This window comes from Beauveria bassiana, assembly GCF_000280675.1.
Source record: "Beauveria bassiana ARSEF 2860 unplaced genomic scaffold BBA_S00007, whole genome shotgun sequence".
Classification (NCBI taxonomy): Eukaryota; Fungi; Ascomycota; class Sordariomycetes; order Hypocreales; family Cordycipitaceae; genus Beauveria; species Beauveria bassiana.
The window spans coordinates 594,009-621,749 of NW_007930842.1; the positions used below are offsets into that span (position 1 = coordinate 594,009).

The 27,741-nt window shown below is 50.1% G+C and overlaps 9 protein-coding genes across 9 annotated transcripts; 1 reads left to right on the forward strand and 8 right to left on the reverse strand.

Moving 5' to 3' along the window:
• Positions 1-942: 942 nt before the first annotated feature.
• On the reverse strand, positions 943-2,107 carry BBA_03402 (homoserine dehydrogenase; the record flags this gene model as incomplete). Its single annotated transcript, XM_008598499.1, has 2 exons — positions 943-2,003; positions 2,071-2,107. 2 exons carry the CDS (start codon positions 2,105-2,107, stop codon positions 943-945), a joined length of 1,098 nt encoding a protein of 365 aa, XP_008596721.1.
• Positions 2,108-2,456: 349 nt separating this feature from the next.
• BBA_03403 (thioredoxin-like protein) lies at positions 2,457-3,034 on the reverse strand (the record flags this gene model as incomplete). The annotated part of the gene is made up of 2 exons (XM_008598500.1): positions 2,457-2,649; positions 2,778-3,034. The coding sequence occupies 2 exons, from the start codon at positions 3,032-3,034 to the stop codon at positions 2,457-2,459; spliced, it is 450 nt and encodes a 149-aa protein (XP_008596722.1).
• Positions 3,035-3,498: 464 nt separating this feature from the next.
• BBA_03404 (MFS multidrug transporter) lies at positions 3,499-5,267 on the reverse strand (the record flags this gene model as incomplete). The annotated part of the gene is made up of 5 exons (XM_008598501.1): positions 3,499-3,836; positions 3,904-4,158; positions 4,227-4,344; positions 4,392-4,793; positions 4,869-5,267. 5 exons carry the CDS (start codon positions 5,265-5,267, stop codon positions 3,499-3,501), a joined length of 1,512 nt encoding a protein of 503 aa, XP_008596723.1.
• An 801-nt stretch (positions 5,268-6,068) lies between these two features.
• On the reverse strand, positions 6,069-8,344 carry BBA_03405 (Zn(II)2Cys6 transcription factor; the record flags this gene model as incomplete). The annotated part of the gene is made up of 2 exons (XM_008598502.1): positions 6,069-7,790; positions 7,850-8,344. The coding sequence occupies 2 exons, from the start codon at positions 8,342-8,344 to the stop codon at positions 6,069-6,071; spliced, it is 2,217 nt and encodes a 738-aa protein (XP_008596724.1).
• A 1,659-nt stretch (positions 8,345-10,003) lies between these two features.
• BBA_03406 (uncharacterized protein) lies at positions 10,004-11,011 on the forward strand (the record flags this gene model as incomplete). Its single annotated transcript, XM_008598503.1, has 1 exon — positions 10,004-11,011. One exon carries the CDS (start codon positions 10,004-10,006, stop codon positions 11,009-11,011), a length of 1,008 nt encoding a protein of 335 aa, XP_008596725.1.
• Positions 11,012-11,618: 607 nt separating this feature from the next.
• Positions 11,619-14,219, reverse strand: BBA_03407 (phospholipid metabolism enzyme regulator; the record flags this gene model as incomplete). Its single annotated transcript, XM_008598504.1, has 1 exon — positions 11,619-14,219. The coding sequence occupies one exon, from the start codon at positions 14,217-14,219 to the stop codon at positions 11,619-11,621; it is 2,601 nt and encodes an 866-aa protein (XP_008596726.1).
• Positions 14,220-15,680: 1,461 nt separating this feature from the next.
• BBA_03408 (ABC multidrug transporter, putative) lies at positions 15,681-19,084 on the reverse strand (the record flags this gene model as incomplete). Its single annotated transcript, XM_008598505.1, has 6 exons — positions 15,681-15,921; positions 15,975-16,237; positions 16,429-16,924; positions 16,975-18,205; positions 18,313-18,474; positions 18,634-19,084. The coding sequence occupies 6 exons, from the start codon at positions 19,082-19,084 to the stop codon at positions 15,681-15,683; spliced, it is 2,844 nt and encodes a 947-aa protein (XP_008596727.1).
• A 2,024-nt stretch (positions 19,085-21,108) lies between these two features.
• On the reverse strand, positions 21,109-22,671 carry BBA_03409 (Cytochrome P450 CYP639A3; the record flags this gene model as incomplete). The annotated part of the gene is made up of 1 exon (XM_008598506.1): positions 21,109-22,671. One exon carries the CDS (start codon positions 22,669-22,671, stop codon positions 21,109-21,111), a length of 1,563 nt encoding a protein of 520 aa, XP_008596728.1.
• A 1,549-nt stretch (positions 22,672-24,220) lies between these two features.
• Positions 24,221-24,805, reverse strand: BBA_03410 (7-dehydrocholesterol reductase; the record flags this gene model as incomplete). Its single annotated transcript, XM_008598507.1, has 1 exon — positions 24,221-24,805. One exon carries the CDS (start codon positions 24,803-24,805, stop codon positions 24,221-24,223), a length of 585 nt encoding a protein of 194 aa, XP_008596729.1.
• Positions 24,806-27,741: the final 2,936 nt, after the last annotated feature.

Sequence of the window (27,741 nt, forward strand, 5' to 3'; positions counted from 1 at the left end):
AGATTTCCCGGTTAGGAAGGCGGTGAAGTCGCAAGCCACAGCCCATCCCCAACTTTAGCGGCAGCGCTTGTGATCAGCCTAACTACCTACCAATTCAAAGTCAGCTCCCAAGCGCATGTTGGCCAAGTCTTTATTATTTGGCCAGAAGCAGTGAGCACCCGTCAATGTCTGTGCATAATCTGGCGTACGGATCCTCTGTACCATCAGTAGAGTGGAAATACGCACTCTAAATACTGCAAGCACCTTTACGAGCATATTCCGTCATCATATTCGCTTCTGCTATAGATAGGGTCGCTGCCTCGGCCCAGTACGGACAGCTGCAGCCTCAGGGGCATCTTGATTGCTGGCTCGTGTCACTGCACCCATTCGCATCCGAGCTGTCCGACTACTGATAAAATATTCGACGCATCACTGGCAGCTCTGTTTTTTTTTCTTGTCAAACTAGACATCGTACCTCGCAGTCATGTCATTTTCTTTTTCAGAACCGGCGTGGCTCTACAACGTGGCGCTCTTCATTTACTCGTCAACCGTTGTACGGTTCATCACTCTGACATGTGTACGTACATTCATACGGTCGCAGCTACAGGTCCTCTGATCGTAGCTTTCACTAATGCGATCTCATAGCTCCTCATAGGCTCCGTGTCTATTCTGCCACTCGTCATCTTTCTCACCATTGACATTATTCTCTGGTGCTGGAGAATGTTTTGGCATCGCTCGAGGAAGGAGTCTGTCGAGCCGCCAGATACACCATCAAAGCTGAAAGCTGCAACAACCACATCTGTCACCACACACCGAGATACACCAGGGGCACGAGCTACGCGGCGAAGATGATGTCAAACGTGACTACCAGCGTCTTTTTATTTATCATTTTCTCCAGCCAGCTATTTCAATTGCTTTTTACCTTTTTTTTTTTTATAATCCTTTGTTGACGGCACGCGTTCTTTACGAAAACTGCGAAACCACCTTGATGAGATCAGCCGTTACGCCCATGGCAGTGACGTCGCCACCAGCACCGGCACCCTGCACAATGAGCGGGTTGCTGCCGTAGCGCTCCGTGTAGAAGCTGATGATGTTGTCGCTGCCCTTGAGGGCGGCAATGGGATGCGAGCGGTCAAATTCTTGTAGGCCGACCTTGACGGCGTTGGCCGCGACGTCGATGCTGCCGACGAAACGGACGACCTTGCCAGCCTTTTCGGCCGCCGCCTTGGTCTCCTCCATCCGGGAGTCAAACTGCGGCAGCTTGTCGAGGAACTCGTCACCGCTGGCGCACGACTCGAGCTCCGCGGGGATGAGGCTCTGGACGGGGAACGCGCTCGGTGACTCGACGGGCAGGCCGGCGAGGCGGGCGAGAATGGTGAGCTTGCGGGCGACGTCGAGGCCGTTGAGATCGTCGCGCGGGTCCGGCTCGGTGTATCCCAGCGCTTTGGCCTTTTTCACCTCGTCGGACCACTTGCCGCCCTGGCCCTCGGTCGGAGCAAACGAGTTGAAGAGAAAGGACATGGTGCCGCTGAAGACGCCTTCAATCTTGGTGACCTTGTCGCCGGTGTCGACGAGGTCCTTGAGGGTGGAGATGACGGGCAGACCGGCGCCGACCGAGGACTCGTGGTAGACCTTGGCGCCCGAGGCGGTGGCGGCAATGGCAATGTCCTTCCACAGCTGATAGGAGCCGGAAAAGGCTTTCTTGTTGGGGGTGACGATGCTGACGCCGCGAGACAGCGCCAGCGGGTACTTGCCGGCGACGTCCTGAGAGCTTGTGTTGTCGACGAGGACCGTCTTGGCGGGCGCGGCGGCGAGATACTCGATGATCTGGGACAATTCCGGCGGGGTCTTGGACGAGGCGGCGAGCGAGTCGAGGGCTGTGTCGATGCTAATCTCGGCATAGTCGTCGTGGAAGAGGGCCTTTTTGCTGGTCGAGATGTAGCAGAGGGTGAGCTTGGGCGAGGGTCGCCTGGTCGCGAGAGCTTGGAGCTGTGACAAGAAGCACTTGCCGACGCCGCCAGCGCCTAGATGAATGTTAGCATTTGGCCTTGATTTGGTGAAAGAGGTGCTGTGAAGTTGCGGGAATTTTACCGATGACGGCAATGAAAACCTGGTTCGCAGCAGCCATGATTGGACTTTTGTCTAGTAAGTGAATGAAGATGTGTCGAGGTGAGAATGGGGGTTTGAGGAATTGGGAGCGAGTCAATTTTAAGATCCGATAGCGGGGTGCTCGAAAACGTCGTACAGTGGTCCGTCAGGGTTCGATGATGGGCAGCGGGACAGGCCATAGTTTCAGGCTAACATTTTTCCTTGGTGGGGGAACCAGGCAGCACGTCATTATATATGCAGGCCCTTGTATGCGCATTGTCTAATGATGCATGTAATTGATGAGCCTGTATTTCTATTTTCTGTCTGTTGTATCTACGAGGAATGCGTTGCTATCTATATATAGCGCGGAAACGGTCGATCGAACCGGGCTACAGCGCCTTGGCCAGAAAGGCGTCGAGCTGCGGCGGCTTGGGCTCAAAGACGTCGTCGAGGCGGTTACCGTCCTTGAAGAGGATAAACGTGGGCATGCGGCGGACGTTGTACTCCTTGCTGAGGCCCTGAAGGACGTCGACGTCAATCTTGCAAAAGTAGACGTCCTTGAACTTTGCGTCGGCGGCGTGTCTAGAGATTGGTGTCAACAAACGGCTGTCGGCAGTGGTACAAACAGGGTCATGGCGGGGTAGTGAGCGAGGGGTTGTAGGTTTGGAGGGGGGGGGGGGGGGGGGGACCTCTCGGCTTCGTCTGCGCACGGGGAAAAGATGGTCGTGGGAGTGTCACCGTACTTTTTGAAGAAGGGATCAATCATCTTGCAGTCGCCGCACCACAGAGCGTGGAAATCGGCGACAACCACCTTGTGCTCCTTGAGGGCGGCGCGAAAGGTGTCGGGGCTGTTGAGGGGGAGAACTTGATTAGCCACCAACGCCACGCGCAAAAATGCCACCGTGTGGGAGACGGCGGGGTTCCGGGGAGACGCAAACACGTACTTGGTAATCTCTTCAATAGCCATTATTTCTTGTTGCAGTTTTCTGATTTCTGTAGTGTAAAGAAGAGAATCTCACTTCAATCCTCGAAATCGCAAACGGCCCTCTCCGCCAGCGGGTCTCGCGGCTGACGACGGGTTTTTAAAGTTAGTTGTGCTCCATTGCCTGCCCTAGGTACAGGTACCTAGCACCCAAATAGAAGGTTGGGCTTCCAGAAGGGGGCCAGCCGCTGTGGAAGCTTCTAAAAATGCCCAACAAATAAATGGAGGGGTTAATGCAGCTTTCAAGTGGCTGAGTGACGTGATATACAGAGTGTTGTGCGCCATAAGCGTTCGTGACATGTATACATATTGGGGGTTCTCTACGAGTCTACTAAAATATTTTAAAAGTCTTCTTTTTTGTATTCATCATCATCTGCTTCCCAGACAGCCATTATTTTGGTCACTCTAAGACTAAAGATAATACAGATTTCACTCGCGTCCTTTCTTATTTATACGGTATGCTTACTCCACTCTCCCCGAGCACGAATAGCTTTTCCCCAGACAAAGAAGAGAAACGGCACCGGGATCAAAAGTGCTGCAAAGCAAGCAAACACGGTGGTACCCCAGGCAACACCAATATTGTGATACATTGGTAAAATGAACAGTGGAAACGCACCTGCCAGCATGGAACGAAGAAACGTGTTGGCTGCGACAGCGCTGGCACTGAAGCTGGTAAACGTGTCGACCAAATAGTTGAGCGCCGCTTGGAAAATGGTTGTGAACCCAAATCCAGTCAATGCGATGCCAACAATGGAAGGCCAGTAATTGATGTGAGGTGAAGAGATCCCTGGCAGGTCAGTCCAGGCAAAACAAGAAAAGTTAGGCCCTCAATTAGGCCCTCTTCTCAAACTTACAGCCGAATACAAAGAGGCCTGCTGTGAAAGCGAATCCTCCAACCATCATTGGTGGCAGTCGAGCCTCTGGAACGGCCTTGTTGCCATTGGCCTTGAACTTCTCAAAGTAGTACTTGTTATTGTAAATGTTTACGGCGGCGGCGAAGAAGATTCCGACGAGAAGGGCAATGAATGGAAGATTGCCTACAACAGGTCCCCAGTGTCGAATTTCCTGGAAAACAATGGAAAAGGCTTCGAGATTCGCGTACAGGATGCCTGTATCAAATGGACGGTATTAGTCTGGAAAACGGACAGGCTAGACTCGGACAGCCGCGCCTACTTACCGTACACAAAAGAGGCGTAGATGCTCATTAGCAGGCAAATGGGCGTGCCCAACATCTGGAGCGGGCGAACAAGGTACTTTTGCGAAAGTTGCTTGATTGAGAGACCGCCCTCTTCGTGCTTCAGACATGTAAGTCTTGGTTTGCACATTTTGGTTACGTTATTACCTTGGCGTGAAGTGCGAAATTCTTTCCGGCAAGTCGCAGCCGACGAGCCTTGTATGCCAGCAAAACCGGGGGGAAACTTTCGTCCAGCAAGCAGATATCCAAGGGAACCTGGGCCATCATGACAATGCCTGTCAAGTACTCGGTCCACCGCCAGCCCAGGGAGCTCGAGGCAACGGCACCGCCGATGATGGGCCCGAGGGTCGGTCCGCCGACAATTGTGATTGCGTAACCGACAATGGCGATGCCACGCTGCTCTGCAGGCCAAATATCCGCCATGACACCGCCCGTGTTGGTCACGGGCGCGCTGCCAAAGAAGCCAGTGAAGAATCGGGTAATGAGAACGGTCTGAATGTCCTTTGCAGTTGCTGTTCCAAAGGAGAATACAGCAGCAATAAAGTATGGCTAAGTGTGCCTTGCCCATTAGCTCAAGCTTCAATCTCAGAAAGTGAAAACCGCGCGGAAACTTGCCACGATCACCACCCATTTTCGTCCATAGACCTCGCTGAGCGGAGCCCAGATCAGCGGGCCCAGACCAAAGCCAAAGACGATGAGGCTGACACCCGATGCTGCTGCTTCCACGCTGACATTGAACTCGTGCGAGATTTGTCCCAGTGCTGCCGAGTACACGGCCGACGCAAATGTGACCCAGCAGGTGGTGAAGCCGTACAGCAGCGTGGTGACGACCTTTTTCTGGAATGGCCAGTTCATTGGCTGGTAAGGGTCGTCGCTGCCATCAAAGTCCACCAAAACCGTCGACGGTGTTGCGTTGTACATGAGAGGATGCTCCAGACGCCTTGTTTCTGTCTCTGGTTGGCTTTCTAGGTCTTGATGTTTGTTGACCGACGACAACGCGGACACGACTGGTGTTTGTGGCATTGTGAGTTGAGATGGGCGGGTGTAGACAAAAGTCACGACTGAGGTTGATTCTTGTCGAGCTACAGAGAATGGATTGAAAGAAAGAAGTATTGATTGGACCAAGTACACACGTAGAACTTGTATATCATCCCGAGGTCAAACAAGCCGGAAAAGCTCCCCTATGCGCTGTAAGCCACTCGTCTTATGCGCCTAGTCTACCGCCCACCAATTCAGAACACTTACTTACTGACTGAACAATGCCGCTAGTTTCGGCGCTGCGTGCGGGCCTTTCGGGCATCGGACAAGCTTATGCGGTCGGCCCGCCCAGTCCCGGACGTCAACCGTTGACGTAGCCCTCCAAATCGGAAACGCAGCCGAAAGCAGCAGAGTACAAAATGCCAGCGCAGCGATTACGTCTTTCGCAGCTGAAACTCGGATGATGCTAGCCAAACTTCTTTGGCGTTTTGATCCTGTGATGATGCCAGAGTTTGAGGGGTGGACAAAGTACATAAAAGAGTACAGTTGCGTGGCATCGGACGCCTCTGATATGCAAGGTCAAATTGCGGATATGTGAGGACACTATACAGTCGTCGCAATGTTCCAATAGTGTCGACTCATTATTGCAGTTGTCTAAATCTAGTGGAGCGCGGTACAGCGCACATGTTCCTTTCGACGCCTAGCCTTAGTTGTTCATGTCTTGGGATATTGCAATCGAGAAGAGACTCGGGCAACGAACTGGGTTCAGAAGGACTTTCATGCTGGGTGACTTGTTTGAATTCGTTCATTTATAAAAACTACCAGATTGGCTCATGCTGAACCTTTTCACGGCGTAAACTCATTCATCTCAAACACCATGTCCATGGGACTGACCGTAAAGTCTGTCAGGTTAAAATCAGTGCCAACTTGGTACGCATACTCGAGAGCTGGCGCCATCAAATCAGTTCTACTCAAGCTCTCTAGGCATGAATCAAAGGACTCTGTTGGCAGAGCCCAGAAATCCGCAGTGATTTCTTTGACAGTAGCTGGGTTTGACCCTCCCTCGAGGCTCGGATTGCCACTCGCAGTGGACTCTGTACAACCTTTTGGTATTGCCGTGGTCATCCCATCTACTCGCCAATGGGACTTGACAGCCGAAGATTTGCTCTTTTGCGTTTCGCGTACGTATTGCGCCTTGGCCATGAGCCGCTTGATGGGCCGCCAGAGAGTGCCCTTGTGCTCTTTCATCTTCCATCGGCTGTAGACAGTTTGCGCATACTCCCACGCGCGGTCGCCATCAGGCGATGGCGGCCGCGAGCAAATCTCGGACAGGACAAAAGCCACCGCATGCCACTGAACGTGCGTCTTGGAGTGCCATGTCCATGGTGCAAAGACGGGGTTGGTGAGCAGCTGGCATGACAATTCGAGAACCTTGACCGATATGCTAAACAGTTGGTCTTGAATCGGACCCGGCACGGGCTCTGCGCCCTCTTTTTGTCGCAGCGGGTAGTAGACCACCAGCCAGGTTCGAGCGATGATCAGGCGGGCAACAGTCACGCAAGCTTGGAAAAACGGGTTTGAAGTATCGCAATGCTTGAGATACTGCTCCTCTAACCGTTGCTGGAGATTCTTGGCCAAAGCAGCACGTCCGGCAAGCGAAGATGCCTCTGCCATCTGACCGGGCTGTCGCAGTCCTGGCGGTACATATCCCGTCTTCCATACAATGCGCATGACTTCACATCGTATGAGGCAAAATGTCATCTCCGTGGTCCCCTCGCGCTCGGGTGGTGGTTCGGTCATGTCGAGCGTCAAGTCGCTGTCGTTGATGTTGAGTGGCATTCGGGTGTCAAACTTGGAATCGTCGACGATGGGCTCGCACCCGTGGTACTCGGATGATCGAATGTCGAGCAGGCAGATGTGCCACCAAAGCCGTCGTCGTATCTCAATCTCCAGCGGACAAAGTCCAAATGAGGCACCGTCTCTGTGCAGTCCCATGGCTTGCGCAATGTGGAAGATGAGCGCCGTCATTGACCACGCGGTGCGCGACGCATCTTCGTTTCGCAACGCCGACAAGAATAAAACTGCGGCCTGGATCAACACCACACTCTGGGTGTTGAGGAGGTCCGCGCGGGCCATGGCCTGTTCTACTGCGAATTGATAGTGCTTGACTGCCGCCGCTCGTGAAAAGCCGAGGAGCTCTTCGCACTGCTGCGACTCCATGCTGATGACGGTAGAGTAGTATATGGCGAATAGCAACGCCTCGGCATTGCAGCCCAACGATTCGGGAGACGCCGCGGCATCCCAATAAAAGGTATTCAACGTGGGCATGTGGAAAATGTGCACCACAGGTGCGACATTCTGTTTAAACGTCTCAAAGAGAGCCACTGACTGGGATAGTCCTGGGTGATATGCCCTCAGCGACTGCGAAAGCGCGTGAAATCCCATTATCGCTGCATTACAGCCGGCAAAAGTTGGCGTATCAATAGCAGACGATGCCACAGTAGCAGCATCAAAGTCGTCGTCCTCGGATGCTGGCTCATGGTAGATTAGATCGCGCAGCTCTTCAATCTTGCAACAAGGTCAGTCCGGTTCGATGAATGGCACTTATTCAAGTTTTAGACTCGCACCTCGTCACCCAAGCTTGCCCACAAAATGTTGCTCACGTAGCAACTTCGTGTGTCGTCAATCACAAGCCGACCGAATTGCTGTTCTGGCGGGCTTGATTCGTGTTCCAATTGTCTTGTCGAATCAGCAGAAAGCCCTCCTGTCACGCTCGAGCCGCGTCCCAGCTTGACGTTCTTGTCTGTATCTTCAAGGCGTCTTACCAGTGCCTCGAGATCAGCCAATCGATCAATAACGCGCTTGTCAATTGCTCGACGAAGTTTCTTCGGAGCTCTGCCTGGTCCAGATGGATAGACACAGTCCGCTTCCACCCGCTGACAGCCATCACAAGGTTTTTGGCGATCGCATTTTATTTTACGCGTTCGACAACCTAGACAGCTGCGGATGCGATGGTAGAGCTTTTCCACTGTGCGACCTGATGATAACACTGCCGGCTCTTTGCTTGTCGCTTCCGCGTTGACTGAGGAGCTGGGCGAGACGCTCTGAGATTGTACGCTCATTACAGCGATTGATTTGCGTAGCTACCAGAAAATTCAACTTTTATTCCGCAGTGTTTGTGAAACAAACAAGACAAAGCAATCGTTCAATGCAGCGGGAGCGACCGTGACGACAAGGCTGGCGGCGGACCTCGGAGTTCGCATAGCCTTATGCGGCCAAGCCCCGGCTCGCAGACTCTGGGCAATGCCCGATTGGTGACCTTCAAGACTATAGTTGTTGCGGCTGTATATTCTCCCTGTGATGTCCGGATTTCGAAATTAAGTTTATTGCCGTTTTTTTGACGTGGGTGATTGGGAGCAATAATGTTCCGATCGTTGCAACTGCGCCTGGCCAACGCGCCACGAGCCATATCCTCGTCGCAATTTCCTTTAGGTCGAGGCTATTTTGGATCACGGCGGCCGCTGTGGTCAACTTCATGGTTGTGTACGCGTCAGAGAAGCTCAGCTGCAGCCTCACTTAAAGCTCGCGGGTTACTAGCGCGCTGTGGCATGTCGTCGCTTTTCGCAGCATATGGAAAAGCGCAGGCGAGTCGGCCATATGCCACGCAGATAGGCACATCAATAGTCATCTGGCTCTGTGGCGACTTGAGTGCTCAGTTGTTATTCCCGCCCGAGCCAGTCAAGCATGGTAGCTCAAGCGAATGTTTAGAAGCACAGAGATACGACCCTTGGCGGACGGCGAGTCATTTGACAATCGGCATCGTCGCAAGCGTTCCCTCTTATAAATGGCAAGTCGCGTACCAAACCGTTAAAAATAAGCAGCAACGCGCTAACTTGACTGCGACAAGGTTCCTGTTTTTACATGGCCAATTCAATTTCGCCTCGAGGGCCGCGTCGCTTGCCACCAAGGTGCTCGTCCAACAAGCCATATATACACCTATTTTCAACACGTACTTCTTCGCCGCGCAATCGCTTCTATCTGGCGCATCGGTCGACGACACCTTGCTTCGCCTGCAACTGGCGCTTCCCACGAGCATCGTCGCCGGCTGGAAGGTGTGGTCGGGCGTCGCTCTCGTCAGCTTCATGTACGTACCAGCGCAGTTTCGGAGCGTCTTTTCAGGGTGCGTTGCCGTAGCATGGCAGAGCTACTTGAGTTGGGCAAATCGGACAGCGGAAAGAAAGATTTTCAACACAAAAGGTTATGGCTCTGGAGTGTATTAAGATGTGAGGGAGGCGTTTGATTCTCGGCGTTTGATTCTATACCTGATTTTGGCGTGTGCACGATACGTGCATAAAGATGGAACTGGGGGCGGCTCTTGCCCTCGAGATAGACCGATCGCGTTACCATTACGCTCCAGCATTCCAAATTATATAAATAAGATGAAAAAACACTGTTGAGATTGGTCCTTTTTTGAATACGTCTTATTCTATGCGGCATTCGCCTCCTACTCGGACAAAGAGCACACAGCTCATCTGCCTAGGCAGCAGTATGCCCCACTAGGAGCGCCTAAATACTGCCAACTACTAGTGGAATTCGCCCGCTATTTTTGAGCCTCAGTTACACCATCTCACATCGTCAAAAGAAAATCACACATCATCTTGCGGCAAACAGATACAGCAGGGCTCTCTCCATATCGCAGAAACAAGAAGAGTAATGTGATTCACTTGAAAGTCCGTTGCCACAACCCGTGACACGCGCACAACACAGTTGGCCACGCCACCATGCCCCAAGATCCCCATCTATACGGGCAGCGGCCCAAGAAGAAGCAGAGAAAGGATGCCGCGCTTTCATCTTCCCTAGACTTTACAGCCCAGCTGACCTCGCTCATGGCGTCGTCTGGCGCCTCCTCCGGCTCCGTCGCCACCATCACCGGCCGCGCCCGGCCGTCCAAAGAGCCCAAGGAAGATCTCTTTCGCGCCCACACGGCCCGAAAGCGCGAGAAGGCCCAGTCCCGCCGCAGCGCCAAGGACGAGAAGCTCATTCTCAAAGACGTGGCAGGCACCGAGGATGAATCACGCGAGCTGGCTCGCGCGAGGCGCAACATGGAAAACAAGGCTCGTCTTTACGCGGCCATGAAGCGAGGCGACTACGTGCCACAGGATAATGAGGCGACGCCCTTGATTGACTTTGATCGCAAGTGGGCCGAGCACGAGGAAGGAAAAGATGCATTATCAGACTTGAGCTCGTCTGATGACCAGGAAGACGGTGACGACGGCGACGACGAGGTTATTGAGTACGAAGACGAGTTTGGCCGTCTACGGCGCGGCACGCGCGCTGAAAAGGAGCGCATGGAGCGGCGCATCCAGCGCGGCCTTCTCGGCGCCGAGGAGCTCAGTCGCATGTCGGCACGGCCCCCCGCGCCGAGCAACCTCATCCACGGCGACGCCATCCAAGCCATGGCGTTTAACCCCGACGACCCGGACAAGATGGAGGCGCTGGCGCGGAAGCGCGACCGCAGCGCGACGCCGCCCGAGATGAAGCACTACGATGCGGACAAAGAGGTCCGCTCAAAGGGCGTCGGCTTCTACAAGTTTAGCAGGGACGAGGACACGCGGCAGAGGGAGATGCGGGCGCTCGAGGATGAGCGCAAGCAGACTGAAACGCAGCGGCAGGCGAGGGAGGAGCAAAAGGCGGCGAGGAAGCGGGAGATTGAGGAGAGGAGGAAGGCGATGGAGGCTAGGAGGGCCAAGAAGCAGGCTGATAGCTTTCTTGGTAGTTTGGGAGATTAAAGTTATACATGACATTGGGACATTGGAATGCCTGAATGTCTTATCACTCGGCCCGTTCTACGCTTAAATATTCCAAGAAACAGTTTCATTGCGAATACATCACATTTCACTCCAGCTAATCAATTGAATGTAGGCGCGTGTGGCATGTGCATTGTTCAGAATACAGATTTTGTGTAAGAGGTATAGTGTATATGTGCGTCTGTTGGGTGTGCAAGGAATGTCGTGAAGCCGTTATAAATACATCAAAAGGGGTATAACTGCGTATTCTCCCGTCTATCATAAAGCAAGTAAAACAAATGTTCGCTTTTTCTGCGTCTTGAAGTGAAAGAGTCCGCCTAGGCCGTCCATCAGCTGAGTGCAAATTCGAGAGAATACATGTATGCTTCAGAACAGTGCTATGGGTTGCGTAAAAAAATGAGTCCTTTCTGTTCCTTTTGCCCCAATCAGCTGGACTCGGTAAAAAATCATTGCTTTGTTTGTGTATTGTTCTCAGTCGAGTTCCTGCATGTTATTGGAACGATTTGCAATACAACGCCAAATATATTGCCCATGATACTATACGCTCATCAAAAGACGCGAATCAGATAATGACAAAAGAAAGTTATGTTCATTGCGTCCATGTTATAACAGAACGGGTCGTTGATTTGTTTGATGCGACAAGCGCAGTCGAATTGGGAGGCCGATGAGAGGGGTCGTTGGCTGAGTTGGGCTTCACCGTCGTGCGTCCCGAAACAGTGGCACTGCGGACACGGGCGCTAAGAGGCAGAGTGTACTTCAAAACGCCCTTAATAATGAGATCAAACTCGTTTTGATAGATGCGATCCCATCTCTTGACACCTCCTGCTGTGCCGTTTCCTGGGGACTGTAGCTTCATTTCTCCAGTCGAGGTAGAGCTGCCCTGGTGAAAGAGGGAGCCTTCGAACATGAGCGGGCTGTCGAGTTCGGTAATGCGGCCCAAGAGGATATTAGGACGATTGTCTGCATCCGCGTCCTCGCCTTCGCTGGGCTTGTTGCTCTTTCCGTGAATGGCATGAGGTGCGATCACATCTCCAGATCCAGGCTTTTTCCACCAGTCCTGATCTGTACCGGCGTGGTCTGATTTGGCAAAAATCTCCAAATCGGTGTGGTCAACCGTTACCAGAACAATGTTTGGATTGTGAGCCTTGACCGAGACATCGAACATGAGGACTTGCTCGCTCGTAACGACATTTTGAATCGAGACGATTTCGATACCGGCCATGGGTTGGGAGGTGGCAAACATGAATCCAATGGCACCCGTAATCACCAAGAGAAACATCATGGTAAGGACGAGGCACGCTGCGAACCGGTTCAGATACGAGGATCGTCGGGTATATGTCTGGGACTCAGCCTGCCTGAGATTATGGGGTCCGCGCCTGTTGCGACCGGACCTGTAGCGATTGGTTCCAACAAGGGGGGTTCGCTCGTCATCGGCGCCAGTATTCTCGTCCATGTCGTAAATGGACGACATTTGAAGGGCAGAGCGCTTGGAGCTGAGCTGGCCTCTAGGTGAGTGGTGATTGCGTGGGCTTGTCGGACCCGAGGAATTTCGAGATCCAGCATTAGGGCCCTTTGACCTAACCGTGTTGGCAAAGGGCGAATCGTTGTCGAATATTGACAGATGGCTGTTGTTGGGTTGACGGCCCCATCGGCCAATGTGATGGTGGTGTCTCGCGGTTCCACGACCGGAACCGCCGGCGCTGCGACCAGAGGCCTTGCCGTCTTCTTCCCCAGGAGTCAAGCTTTCTGTCCCAGAGCCGTTAAATGTGTTGACAAACTTCATGCTCTTCTTGGGAACGGGGCCATGGTGGCCGCCACCTTCCATAACACCATAGATGGAGCGAACGTTTTGGCGGTCGGGGGGTTGGCTGGCATTGGATGTGGCACTGGGGGTGCGCGAGTGGAAACGGCGAACAGTGCGGTCGCCGCCATCAGGGGGGTTCGAGTCATAAACAAACGTTTCTTCCGAGTCGGACGTGTTGGCTTCGTCAACGGCGCTGGCTATCTTTGCCTCAAAATTGTCCGCCTTGGAGGCAGAGGTTCCGGTGTGAACATTCGGTTGTTTTCGGACCGGCTTCTTCTTTTCCTTTTTCGGTTTGATGGTTTCGGTGCTTTGCTTGGTCTTAAGGGTGCCGTTTGCGCCATCGGCCTTTGAGCTCGTGTTTAGAGCCACCTGGGGGATGCTGGCCACAGTCTCTGTCTCAACCGTCATGTTCTGGGTGGAGCCCTCAGTCTTGCCTTTGCCCTGCTTCATCGACAGCGAGCTAGACTGACGAGCGACAGGCGGCGGGGGCACGGAAGTGGTTCTTCGGTTTTCGACCTTGTTGGCACCCTCGACGGAGTTGTCCATGGTGTGGTTCGACCGGGCTCTGACGGTGCGGCCACCATCGCTTGAGGCACTATCCGACTGTGTATCAGGAGCAGCAAGCTTCTCCTTGACGTGATCCAGGATGCTACGATCTGCCACGGGGGTAGCGACCTCTTGGACAGTTTCCAGAGGGGAGCGGACAGGCGTGTGAACGCCGGAGCCGGACTTGGATTCGTCGGTGTCGCTTTCGGGTGGACGCTGGGTGTCACTGGACTTGACAACGGGACTGGCCTGCAAAATATTGATGGCGGGTAGATCTGGATCGGGCTTTGGCGACGCAGAGCCGGACCTATTCAAGTTTGGCGGTGGAGATCGCAACCGAGGGGAGACAGGCCATCGGGAGCTGTCCCTCGAATCAGCCAGTGCAAGGCCGTTCTTTTTTGGCGTTGAAGCTTGTTGTGATTCTCTGGGGGTGGGGGGTAGCGAGGGGGTAGCAGAAGTTGAGAGACTGCGCGCGGCGGCCGTATGTGTCGGTATCTGGGATCTAGAAGGGCGAGTTGGACTGACTTCCTGTTGGCTATTTTTGCGAGGGCGATTGCCGGAGAGCCGGCTGGAAGAGGTAGCTTTTCGGATGAGGCGACCGGGAGAGCCGTCGCGGGAAGAACTCGGCGCGGTTCCGTTGGAGTTTGCTGCCAGTAGAGGCTTTGAAGCACCATGGGCAATGCCGTTGGAGGCAGACGCTGTCACGGTAGCGGCGGCAGAGACGGATGGAAGTGCGATACGAGATGGTGTGTTATTGCTGTATTGGGCGGCAGTGGAGGGAAGGGTGCCAGCGTCATGAGCCTGAGGAGGGCCATCAGGGGCGAGAGATGGCGTGTCCATGGCTGGTACAAGTGAGTGCTATGATTTGGAGGGTGAATGTTATTGATGCATGCCAACGGCAACGGGGGCAGATAGCGAGTTTCAACGATTGATGGCGGAGGCGGATGCAGAATGGTTCATCGTGGGTGAAGGAGCGGCGAGTGAAGAGCGCGGGCGGCGAGGGGGTCTAGCCTGATGCCCAACGGAGCGTAGCAATGGGAAGCCAGATGCGTTGTCAGGGCGTCGACGTGGATGGGCGCAAGGCTCGCGTTGGTGAGAAGGAGGTGCAGACTCGGGGGATCTGCGTGCTGCGTGTTCCGTGTTGCGTGTCGCGTGCAGTTGGTTGATGGATTTAATTTGAGGTGACGCAGGCGCGAGAAAAATGCGGACAAGCGAAGGATGGGAGGTCGGGAGATGGTCTGTCGGAGAGGGAGAAGGAAAAAGAAATGTATGAGAGTAGTAGAAGAGAGAAGAAAGACAAGGACGGCTGCTAAATGGATGTAGTATTTCTGGGGGAGATTGGATGGTGCCTGGTGGGATGATGTATGATTGTTGTTGTGCAGGTATGGTAAAGACGGGAGGGTGTGTGATGATGGATGGATGGTGTCAGTTGTGCGGCAAGGGAAGGATTTTGGGGTGTGGATGAGGATGTGGTGGTGGTGGTGGTGGATGGATGGACAACGGGCGCGGACCCAAGGCGGCCTGTTTGGAAAGTCGGGGCAAGCTAACTAGTGGTGGACCTGCAGAAGTGGAAAAGGTACAGACGAGGAAAAGAATAAAGAAAAGAGTAATGAAAACCACAATATAGCAATACACGGACCAAAAATGACCAAAAATATGACAGAAAAGAGGGAAAAAGTAGTGTCGTAGTGGTGAGGTCAGCAGCCGGGCCCGCAGGGAGACGAGCTGAGGGGGTTTGCACTATCACTCGCTGCTACTTGGCTGGCTGCCTGGTTGGCTGGCTGACCAAGCATTGTCAGTATTGATCATTCGCTGTTGATTTGCTCTTAATTCATGACAGCTATTAATAGGTACAATAATAGTTAGAAAAAGAAGTCTTAGTTACTAGTTACTATTAAGTTTAATTTACCTAACTTCTTTATAACTAATATTAATTTTACCCTTATATATGTATTATTTAATAAAGAAATAGTTATATTAATTTATTATTATTAATATTCATAATTATTTCTTATTCTTAAAATTATTTTAGAAATAATTAATTATAGTTTATATATATATCTTTAAAGCTATGTTAATTATTATTTATTTTAAGTATTACTAGAGAAATATTGACTTGTTACTAGGTAAATTGTCTTATATATAGAGCCTAACCCCTATCCTAGTAAAGTACCTATAACTTAGTATAACTATATAGTTATATATATATACTAAGTACCTAAAAATTTCTATATAATGATAATACTTATTACTGATATCGTTATACTAATACTGTTTTTATCTCTTTTTTATTATACAACACTACTCTGCCGCATTCGGCAAGGAATTAGACTGCACGCGGTAAAGCTGGTGAAGGGCGCTCGTAGTATCAGATAACAGTTCAGCTGGCGGTCCGTACTCGACTATTTCGCCTGTGTTCAAGACGATGACTTTGTCGAATGAATGAATTGAAGACAGACGATGTGTGACCATGATGACGGCGGCATCTTCAAATGTGCGGGCAATAACTTCAGCCATCTTTGCTTCAGTGATAGTATCAACACTAGATGACAGGCATTAGCTGTAATCATGACAAAACGGATAAATATCGCATACCTAACCGTCGGCTCATCCAGAAGGACCAATTTGCTCTTGCACAAAAGAGCACGGGCAAGGCATAATAACTGCTGCTGACCCTGAGACAGTTGCATCTGCTCCATGTCCATATCCAGAACAGTTTTTGTACATCTCTCACCGGATGATTTCTGTGCCTGTTCCCAAAGACCGACTGCCTTCATGCATTCTTCTAGTTCTACATCGGGGCCATCGTCTCCGAGGCATAAATTCTGGCGCCATGACCCAGTGAATAAGAATGGATCCTGCGTAATGTAGCTTACCCTGCTGCGAACAATTTCTCGGTCAATTTGAGACCATGATGTTGACCATCGAGCTCGATGCTCCCTTGGCCAATATCCATCATGCCTGGGACAGATGAGATGAACGAACTCTTTCCACTACCAGCTCGACCGCAAACAGCAATTCTTTTCCCAGATGCAATTTTAATCAATACATTGCGAAGCGCGATAAAGTTAGCATGCGCGGCCGTAACACCATTGAATTGGACGTGACCAGATGTTGGCCAGTTGTGGGCAACAGGCGCGTCTGGGCTTTCTTCAACAGGGGTGTCCTCGGAGAATGACTTGACTCGAGATACTGCGCCAAGGGATGTTTCCAACGACGTCCAAAAAATATTCAGAGAAGCAAGACTTTGACTCAGGCTCATCATGTTAACGAGTGCTATGCCAGTAAAACCGGCACTGACAGTCGATCCCCGTACCGTGACTGCAATAGCAGTAAGGATGGTTACCATGCACGTCACTGTGAGTCCGAGAACAACAGATAGCCATCGTTGGATGCATAGCAATAGGTAGAATGGTTTCTGGCAATCGTCCAAAGGTTGAAAGTATTCGGTTTTGTATGAAGCGAACCATCCAAACGCTCGAATCGAAACAATGCCATTGATGGTGTCAATGATGTGCAAATAAAGGGGCGCTTTGCTTTCCAGCCTGTATTCTTGCCAGCATAATATATAGATCTCTTCGTCAGTGTGCCTTACTCAAGAAGTCGAAGCTGCTTGGAGGTCCGAAGATAGAGTCGGTGTACTGTGCCCAATGCTAGCAAGATGAACGGGAGAACCGCCGCAAAATACGGCATTGCCGCAATGGTGAACGCTGGAACCGATATGCAACTTGCTGCGTGAAATGCGGTTGCGATCAACGCACCAGGTAGAATCATGTCAATGAGCTGCATATCTTGACTGAATCGGTTCACCAACGTTCCGATGTCTGTTTCTGAATGGACAGGCATGGGCGCTTTGAGCGCAGCATTCAAAACAGACAGATGGAGCCGCTTTCCTGACTTGGGCACAATGCCGACGACGTAGAGGTAGTAGACAGCGTCAATGAGGCAGGCAGCGCGAATGACAGCCCACAATGCGTATAGACTGATAAGCCAATGCTTTGCATTATTCCTATCATTGCTGGATGACCAAAGTTTGACACCCACAAGTTGTAGCGCAGAGAAGCCAGCCTCAGGGAGAACGAAAGATAAAAAAATGCAGAGACTTGACCACCCCGGGGACGCAAAGTAGTACTTGTAAACCTCTAGATCGCCGATACTCCTACCGGCGTTGGCTAGGCCATTGGCTTCTTGTCTGAAGTCTTTCTCGGCAACGATTGCATTGGCAGTTACATCCAAATGAGGGGCAGCTTGAACAAGTTGATCATCTTGGATTGCAGCTTGTACGCTAGGGTCGGTGCGAGAGCGATCCACTACATGCGTTGTGTGTTGTCCGTCTAATGTCAAGGCTACTACGATGTCTGCTGCGTGCAAGTGCCGCATCGAGTGGGTGGCAAGCACGACAGTGGCGTTCATCCGTCGGAGCAGACCATCACGACCAAACACCTTGTCGGCAATAATGTCTTGGGCGGAGGAGTCGAGCGCACTCAGAACATCATCGAAAATCACGATTGGCTTCCTGGCGTACAGCGCACGAGCGATTGCTAAACGCTGGCGCTGCCCGCCGCTGAGGGATACACCTTGCACTCCAGCTTCTGATTGATCGCCGTCTTGCAGTGTCGCAATGTCGTATTCTAGAGCACACGCCCTGACTACCTCGTCGTACCATCCCTTGGAGAAACAATCATCGCCAATAATTTGACCCCGTATAGTCCCGGAAGGCAGCCATAGTGTCTGTTGGCAGAAGGCCAACTCGTTTGTGGCGAGTTGAACCGTGCCGTTGAAGATTTGAGCTTCTCCTAACAACGCGTTGATCATTGTTGATTTCCCTGAAGCAACAGGTCCAACTAAAGCAATGAATCTTGAACCCGTTGATGATGAGAAAGACACATTATGCACCACAGGGCTTCCCATCCGATGGTAGCGTTCTGCACACTGATGACAGGCGCATTCTCGGCATCAGAAACCGGCTGCATCTCCTGAAGAGCAATACCTGATGCCGAGTTTTCCGTAGTCGCGCTTGTTTGGCCAATAACACGATCATCTTGCGTCTTCTTTTCGTTCAAGAAGGCTTGGATTCGCTCAAAACGGCCGATGACTGCAGGCAAGAACAGCCAATCTAGGGAAGATGATTTTGGCAGCTTCCCAAGGCCACGCCTTGAAGGTTGCAAAGACGAGTCCGTATTTGCGTGACATGTCAGCTGATGCTCGTGTTAGCGAAATTAGGCGTGACGCTTGGAGTGGAATATAGACCAACTATTTTCAAGAGCCTTTTGTAGCCGAGGGAAAGTTGCAGAAGAGTTGATTCTTTGGTGGATCGACAAGAGCGTGTGCAGGTTGAGAACCTGACGCGAGCCGGTGATCATGAGCCTACTGAGCCAGAAAAATAATCCTCTGGAGAATAGACCCGCAGTCTCCTCGTCAGAGATGTTGGTATGTTTTTCAAGCAGCAACGGACGCTTGCCGATATTCTCCAGCCATAGCAAAATGAGCTTGATGGCAAGCGAAGACGAAAGGATGGCAGCAACGTTGGTGTAAGTTCCCATCAGCCACAGGGTTCTGACTCTAGGTATATCGGCGACAAACGAGATGAAGAGATATGCGGATATTGTTAGAGAAGGGCGTGGGTTAGCTCGGTGAGCGATGGTGGAATTTACAGCGAAAATAGCGGCAACGACAAGCGCGAGGATGGCTGAGACGAGCGGCATGGTGATGCAGGCAAAAGGTTCCAAGGCCCATGGCGCGACGAGGGATACCTGCAATGCAGCAAATATGAAGATGAATGTAAGCTTGACGAAGCGCAGAGACGATTGCATGACCAAGCAGCGGGGCTTTCCGAGCATAAATGCGCTCTCGAGCGAACCGCCCATCAAGTAGAGAGCGGCGGGAAGGATGCACAGTATGACTTCCTCGAAAAATACTAGTGGCGAATGGTTTTTTCGAATTTCGGATTTCGGCGGTCAACAGGTCCAACACGATGAAGAAAGAATATCTGTAAAGTCGAAGGCTCCGCGGCAGTTGGACGAGATGACGGGCGGCGAGAAGCTCCCGTCATTGCAAACGCCGTTGCTGGATGCCATTTTGCACGCTTTGGAGGCGAATCATCGACAATTTACTGTAGTAAGCGCTGAAACGAGCGAGCACGAGGGTGTCGGTCGCACATGCAAAGCTGTTGATCGATTTTGGGGACAAGGACAGAGCATGTTGGCTCTCACTTTCAGACGCAGCTAAATTCTGGGAACAATAATTCGTTTGCAGGCCGGTCGTCCTTTTGAACAAGTGACCCAGATAAGTGGGGGATGGACCAGGGCGCCAGTGTCCCCCATGGGGAGAAAACCAATATTTATTAGGAAGAATATCTTTCATCCAGTTGATCAACAAGGGCCCCCAACGTCGACAGGCCCGCCACGGAGCCTGATATGTGTACCAGTAACTAGTATTGCAAGCGGAGACCAAAGAGAAAACGGATCTGTCCCATCCATCCCCCCAGATCTTTTTGGCACCCCTCTTGTGGAGGTTTTTGATCAAGTTACACCGCAATGTACTAAAAAGTAGATCGCACTACATTCGCACTAATCCGTATGTAAATTCCATAAGGCTTAGCTTCAGATGACCAGGGGAGATGGAACCTTGTCAGCATGTTATGCGCTCTTCGCAGAGCAAACATTGGTAATTGTTTTCTCGTCTTTTACAACGTGGGTATAGTTTCCTCTTATTAGACCACCTACATACATATTTAGGTGGGGGCTATCAAGTCTTTATGCACCAGTGACATCAAAACATGGGAGGGGATGGGACAATTAAATAAACGGGAAAGCCGGGCACGCGGGCGAAAAAAAAAATAGCCTATAACGAGAGTACTAAAGTTTAGCTACCTATATTTAAATAATTCTTAATAAATCCTAGAAAATGTTCATCTAATAAAAATAAGGACGAGATTAAATTTTAGTGCCTAAATTATCTCTCCTATTTTTTTTTATAAATTCTTATTCATTTTCTATTATTTATTTATCCTCTACGCCTTTCGTTGAGTATTATGCGGGCGCCTTGCAAGAATAGGCTAGCTTTTTTGTCACTCCCTTGGCCGGTAAAGCTCGTTCATTCCTCCAAGACGATTTTCTTTAATCAATGTAAGCTAGACAAGCCATCTTTTCTATTAGGCTGCCGTCGTTCAAATCAGGCTCTGCTGGTTGAATTCAGGCTGTGGCCCCCTGCTGCAAAGTACTTGCGATACACAGCGCTCGATGGTGACGTCCACTCTGCTAATACGTAATGGATGGACGCCACTGCACTGCGCCTCTTCGTGATGTGTCTTGGATTAGCTGGACATAATCTGGATGGGGTCTATTTCCTTAAGGGCCTTACTTTCACTAGACTGTATAACGATCCGATAACATTTACTTTAAAGGATTAGGAGGTCGTATCTAAGCTATTCACCCTGTCGGGAATGTTGCTGGAGAAAACTCTTCCACGCCTTTCTTTTATACAAACACCTAACCTATCATCCAAAGCTAACATCTTGATAGCATTGGGCACAGTGCATCGATTCTATCTTGTTGATCTGGGTTGACTCTGGCATAGTACTCTGTCTGGGACAGCTTTTCACGCGGTTTGCCTTGGACGATACGTATGACGTCAATTTACTCATCCTTTCACCAACACAGCGCCATTGAAGTGAATTAACTGGCTTATATTACTAACTAGACACTGTTGTTAACTTCAAATAGTACTTTTATGCTCCCCGCCGCGTAACCTTTACTCTCATATCGCCATCGGGTACCATAACTCCAGCACTGAGGTGATAGGCAACTCTGGATGGGAACGTGTTTGAGGCATTCCCTTTACTATCAAGATATTCAATAAACTGAAGATCAAAGGCTGTCAGAATCATGGCCACTGTCCCTAAGATCTCTTGCTTCGCAAAGTTCCTCCCAGGGCACATGGATTCCCCGCCACTATAAGGAAACAATCTGCCCGCCAAGTCTCCAGACTTGAATAGTCGTTTTCCGGACTGCGCATCCACCGTTACGAAACGTTCAGCAAAGAAGACATCTGCTGGTGGGTTTGCAAAGCTATGCGGAGAATGGTGGCTGAGCCAAGTCGAGGCAGCCACAATTCCAGGAGAAAGAACAAGACTTGTCTTTGAATCAACTGCGATTTTAGAACTCTTGTCGATGTGTCGGATAAGCAACCCATCAGTATATAGACGTAGCACTTCGAGATAGACGCTTTGAAGAATGGGTAGCTCTGCCAGGCTTCGCGCATTGATTCGGCCATCATCCAAGCGTATTGGAGCTAGTTCGTTCAGAATATTTTGCAGGAGGCCTTTGTTGGAGTTCGTGTCCAAAATGTGCATCAACATCCATATACAGACAGGTATTGAATTGGAGGTAGCGGCGATCAAGATACCCACATCCAGACACGCCGCTCCTAGCGAGGTCATCTTGCTTTTCGCATACCACATATGCAGCGCCCGCCACATCCTGCTCCCTACGGATGGTTGCCAGCCGATAGCATCGGGGTCGGGGATATCTGAAATCCTTGAACCGAGAGTTAGCTGGTGAAACTCTTGAAATTTTAAAACTATCTTGTTGCGAATTCTGTATCCCGCCGGAAATAGTAATCGGGGCAGGCCAGCAAGAAGGCTCATTGTGTTCTTCTTGAATATAAACAAGTCTTGTTCCAGTTCTGGATATATCTGGAGTAGCCTGACCCCAAATATAGTATCCACGGAGGCGTTGAAGTTGTCATGATGAACCCAGCTGCCGAGTTGGATGTCGCGTTGATCGTCATGGCGCAATAGCTGCTCTCGTAGCCGTTGCAAATAAACAGTTACAAGCTCAGAGGTGGCCTCGGTTTTGAGGAGGTAGTGCCGAAATGCGTGTCCAAAGCCTTTGAAATCAGATCGGAAAATTGACACATCGAGCGAAGGAAGGCCAAACATAGCCTGAACTACCCAGGTAGAAAAGACATGATTCCCGAGATGTCGCATGTCAAACAGGGCTTTCACAGCCGGTGGCGTGGAAATCACTTGTATTCGCGAGCCAAGGACCAGTAATACATAATCCTGCATGCCTGGTTGACAGGCCTCAACCCACTGCCAGAACTTCTGAGGTCTTGTGCTGAAGAAGGACAGGCTATGACCGATATACGGAAAGATGTACGGTAGCTGTCTTGGCTCAATCATGCCTGGTAAAGGCCGTATTGTTTTGTACCGGGACCTCGCGTTCAAGACGGCAAGTGCAATGGTAACGAGTACGGGAAGTAAAAAGGTATATAACAAGAAATATGCCATTGTCGTAGAAGCTATACCAAGGACAGCAAAGTGTCTGGACTCTTCCCATGTTTGAATCGCCGTGAATCGCCGTGTACCGCCGTGAATCTACCGCATACAGAAGTGATTTTTATACATACTACACTCTAAGAATCTCACACAGCACCTAGGGGCAAGCCTGAATGAGTAGTCTTTTCGTCTACGGATACTGGGTATGCTATATTCTTGTAGGCTGTTTGGCTGTCTATCAGACATTGGCAAATGACGTGACAGGTTGCATGTCTCGGATGACTGCCAAACTGCGTAAGCTTGGACAGAAAGAAAGGGCTTAGACTTGCATATAGGTCAAAACTGCGGGCCTCAGTGCCAGCTATCCTGGTAGTCAAACGCAAGTGAGGAAGGTTAGGTGCAATCATAAAGCGTCGCTCAGAGCTACGGGCTGTCACTTGGAAATTCTGTCGCCGAGTTTAGACAGGTTGCGGAGCTGTAGAAGATCGGAAAACGTAGTGCAAAGGACTAAACAGTGGTCTTGCTATGGTCGTTGACTTTCGGATCTGCAAATAGCTAGCTACCACATGATAAGGGCTAGAATATGCCTGGGATCATTCTCCAGCGGACAGCGCGGCAATACTCGTCCCATGTCTCGCCATACTTTTGTCTACACCGTTCTTCATCGCGAAAGCACCGGTGAGACAGCATAAAGACCAGAATGAAGGCTTCCGTGTAGGGGAAAATGTCATCCGTCCCGCACGCCAAGCACGCCGCCACCGTGTACATCAAAGAGCCAAGGTAGTTGGCATGTCTCACGAACCCCCACCACCCTTGGAGTCTTGTCAGCTTTTTCAACTTCATTGGGGCATCCATGCAGATGATCTTCATTTTTTACGTGAGCACAATAACTTGGTGCGATGCGTTTTGCCATCGGCGGTTGTATACGTCGCTTCAAGGAGTTTCGGCCTGCGTCCCCAGATAGTGCAGTTGCCCATGGACTTTCGGACGCGGACTTTTTGCCGGTTTGCTAAGTGATTGAGGGACCAGCCAGCTGCAAATAGAGTACCAGAAGTCGCTAGCTGCAATGGTGATAATACTACTGCATGAGTAGCAAGGTACTGAGACTGCAGTGTCCAAATATGCGGCATAATGGCAGCAAATCCATATATACTGTAAAAGCTGAAGCGCTCAGTCGTAGAATCAAGTGTCTCAAAGAACCTGTCGCAACTTTGTTCAGAATTGCATACACACTGGCTAGGTAGATGGGGACTCGTACCAGTGCTCGAAGTAGAAGTATTCGCCGACAATAACCATGCGATAAATGACAGTGAGCATCATAGAATTTGTTATCATCCCGTAGGTTTGATATTGACGCGCGGCAAATGAGGCATCGCTTCAAAGCAGCAAGTTAAAAAAGGTGTTAGTCTGAGTCGCAAGGTTGTAAAAAACATGATGACTTGCATTAGTGTCCAGAGCACGAGGCCACCCGACCTGCTCGCATTGAAGTGTTTCCAGTCGAAAAACGCAGGCCATCGTGGATGCAACTCGCCGCCATTGAACAAATCATAGAAGGGATAACCTAAATACTCCAGGTGAGACACATTTCAGCTGCATGGAAGGCAGTCATGTAGATCTCACCTGTCAGTAAAGTGTCCCCGACATCATCAGGCCAAAGCCGAGCCTTGACCTGAAAAACAGCAATGACGAGAAAAGACCAGGCACTAGCCGTTACCAGGAGCGCAGCCCAATTTAGCGCAATAAAGGCAGGATCGATACTTCCCACGTATACAACAGTAGCCATCAGCACCATGGTACAGATCCATGCGTAAAAACCATTGAGAGTGTGAGGCATGCGCCTCCCAGCCGGTGTCCTCGGGGTAAAAGCAACGGGGCCCGGTAAGTAAACATAGAGTGCTGCTTGAAGAAGTAGCCAGCCAGCATAGGCGTAAGTAGAGCTGGTTGTTGGACCTGGGCATCGCGAGAGAAAGAACTGTAAGGGCCGCTCAGTCACCAGCGCCAGCACTGCTGCCGCTAGTGACGCATCAAAGGAGTTATATGTATTCCAATAGAAAAGAACAAAGACTGGGCATAGTACGAGCAAGATGAAGCATCCAAGCTCTCGAAGTAGAAGCCTCGATCGGCTGAAGTTGTCATGAACGTACATTCTGACGCTGTTGTTCTCACATGTGCATTAGTGGTCGGTTGTTCAGAATAGCAGCAATTTATTGGCGATTTCTCCGATACTAATATGTACAAAAATGTCCTTCACTATGTCTCGTTTGGAGTCTGGCACTTCAAATGCTAACTGGGGTTGATTGGAAATATGCCTTCGTAATTAAGACATGTTCTGGGGCGTGCATAATGCACTGGCACTCGGTGGACAAAAAACATGGCGGTAGTCTACCTACAGCCACCGCTAATCGTGGGCGAAAATCAGTGTATACCCGCCATGTTTTTTGTCTACCCCTTGACTGGATATGAAAGGATCACCGTCCGAGATTTGTGACTGATGATTAGTAGGTGGCTGAGTCTAGAATTCGTCAGGAGACCAATAGTTGCTCGCTGAATGAGACAGGCTGAACATTGGGAAGGCCGTGACGGCTGAATGTACGCTGCACTACAGCAGCTCTCGATATCTTCGCTGTCCACATTAATTCTAGCAAATTTATTGAATGTTTTTCTCAGTCAAAAAGGATCCAGCTGCGATTGCGTTATGCGAACGACATACGTCCATCACCCACGTTTCTTGGAAGATTGCAGGTGTCAAATACACCTAAAACAAGACCAGATGCGAAACGGGCCACTATGGATAGCTTGCTCAACTTGCTAGACTCTATAGTCCTAGATAATGCTTTTTCAGCAAGCCGTCAATGGCTACAAGCACAATTGTGCGGCTGTCTTGTTGACGTTGCATCGTACGCAGGCGATGCTAGAGGGAATCGCGTGGGTACCGAGAAGCCGAAATCTTCCAACTTCGAATCCCGAATTTGTTCCATTCTATACAATGACTCTTTGTGGGATCGACAGAGTGGCTACCGGCAAATCCCGAGTCTATTCATCAGCCTCTGGTGAGAGCAGTCGGTACACGCGCTGCAATGAAGCTCCGCTAAAGTTTGCATTATTTAGGCTCCTTCTCACGTTGGCATATCTTTCATCTTGCACAGCTTGCTATCTGTTTCTTTTCGATCATGCGCTAAAGAAGAATCCCAAGTACCGGCGCCACCAGATTCGGGGGGAGCTGAGGGAGTCCCTCATCACCCTTTTCGTACTGAGCCTTTTCTCGGCATCAATATTCACTGCGCAAGCACAAGGTTACGGAACATGTTATGATTTCTGGTCGGGATCTGTACCATTCTGGTATGAGTTGGCACAGTTTCCTCTGGCCGTACTGTTGGCCGACGGCGGGATCTACTGGCTGCATCGCATGATGCACCGTCCTGTGATGTTTCGCTGGTTCCACAGACAACATCATCGGTATGGCCATTTTCTTTTCTGAATCTAACCAGAGTCACAGACTCTGCTGTGGATAGCGCTGACTTTTGGGCAGGTATATCATCCCCACGCCATTTTCGGCTTACGCCTTCCACCCACTGGAAGCATGCATATTAAGCGCACCAGTCTTCATGTACAGCTTTATCTTGCCAATGTCACGACTTGCACAGACAACCATCTTGGTGTATAGCAATATTTTGACAGTCCTGGATCGTACGTATATCGGCCCAGCTAACCGTCACCATGGCAAAAGGCACTTGTGCATACTAATCGGCTATTACAGATGACAGCGGCTTTCAGTGGCATTCAGTGCATCACCGAGCTTTGAATAAAAATTTCGGGCAGCTTGTCACTGTTTGGGATCGTCTTTTGGGAACATATGAAAGCCCTTCAGAATATGCAGTCCGAAATAAGGGCAAGAAGAACATGGCTAGTAAGAGGGTGAATGATGGAACGTTGCATTAGGTAGCTCGATTGTGCTGTATTCTGCAAGTATGTCGAGTGCCTCAGGTAAAGAAGACCGGCTATAGGAAGAACAAGACGGCACCAAAAGAGGGCATTCCATACGTATCGATATTTCATCTTGGTTTTCGTTTTGAGTAGTGTTAGTTTACGTTTGCTCAGTTCTCGTTGCGTATTCAGTTTCCTTGGCTATATACTACAAAGCCATAAGTCAGGCGCCATCGATAGCCAAGAGAATAGACACCATGTAGTGTGTAAAGAGAGTTAGCATTTAGTCATGGTAATATGTCCTCGCTCTAGATAGCCATTAAATAATATTCTACTATTATAAGTTCATCATGCGCTCTACATCATGGATTATCTTGTTCTTTTTACAGGCAGCATCAGGCAGTCTTCGAAAAGGCAGCCAGTTTCGCGATGCCACGCAATTACAAGGGCTACCCAGCCAAGAATTGAAACCATTTTATTGAAATAGATGAAGCTAGTGGTCCTAGATATGCGTCCTCGTATGTGATTCTCCAATTGTGAGGTTCCGGGTCTTCAGGAGCATTAGGAAATATTTCATTGTAGAGCAGCGAAGTCGCACTCGTCTACTATCCGCTCTTCCCTGTCTGTTGGCTCAGTCTTGACTTCTTGTCCCTCTGGATCCCGGAAACAAATATTCCCTTTGCGACCATGGGTTTCGGCCCCGCAAGATATTTATTGGTCATCAGCCATCCAACAGAGCGAGTGCCTAGCCAGGGACATGGCGCGCCAGCAGTCAGGGTCTGAGTAGACAATCTGGCTGACTCTTCAAAATCCCATGTTCCGCGACTTCTTTCTTTCTTGACAAGAAAATGCTACGGAAGGACTGTATGCCTAATTAATTGCGTTTTTCTAAAGAACAAATAAAAATGGAACGCGTACAGTATTTACCATCGTGTGCACTCGATCAATGTAGGTGCTGATTTTATTTTAAAGAAATACAACTTTTTATTGTAAAACTATTTTTTTATTTCTATTGTAATATATTTCTATTTACAATACTTTTTGTTATTTTTATATTTAATATAAACTTTATATAGTTATATATTAATCATTAATTATATATCTTTATAATTAGCTATTTTTTATTATTTAATAGGTAAGTAATTATAACTCTTTTTA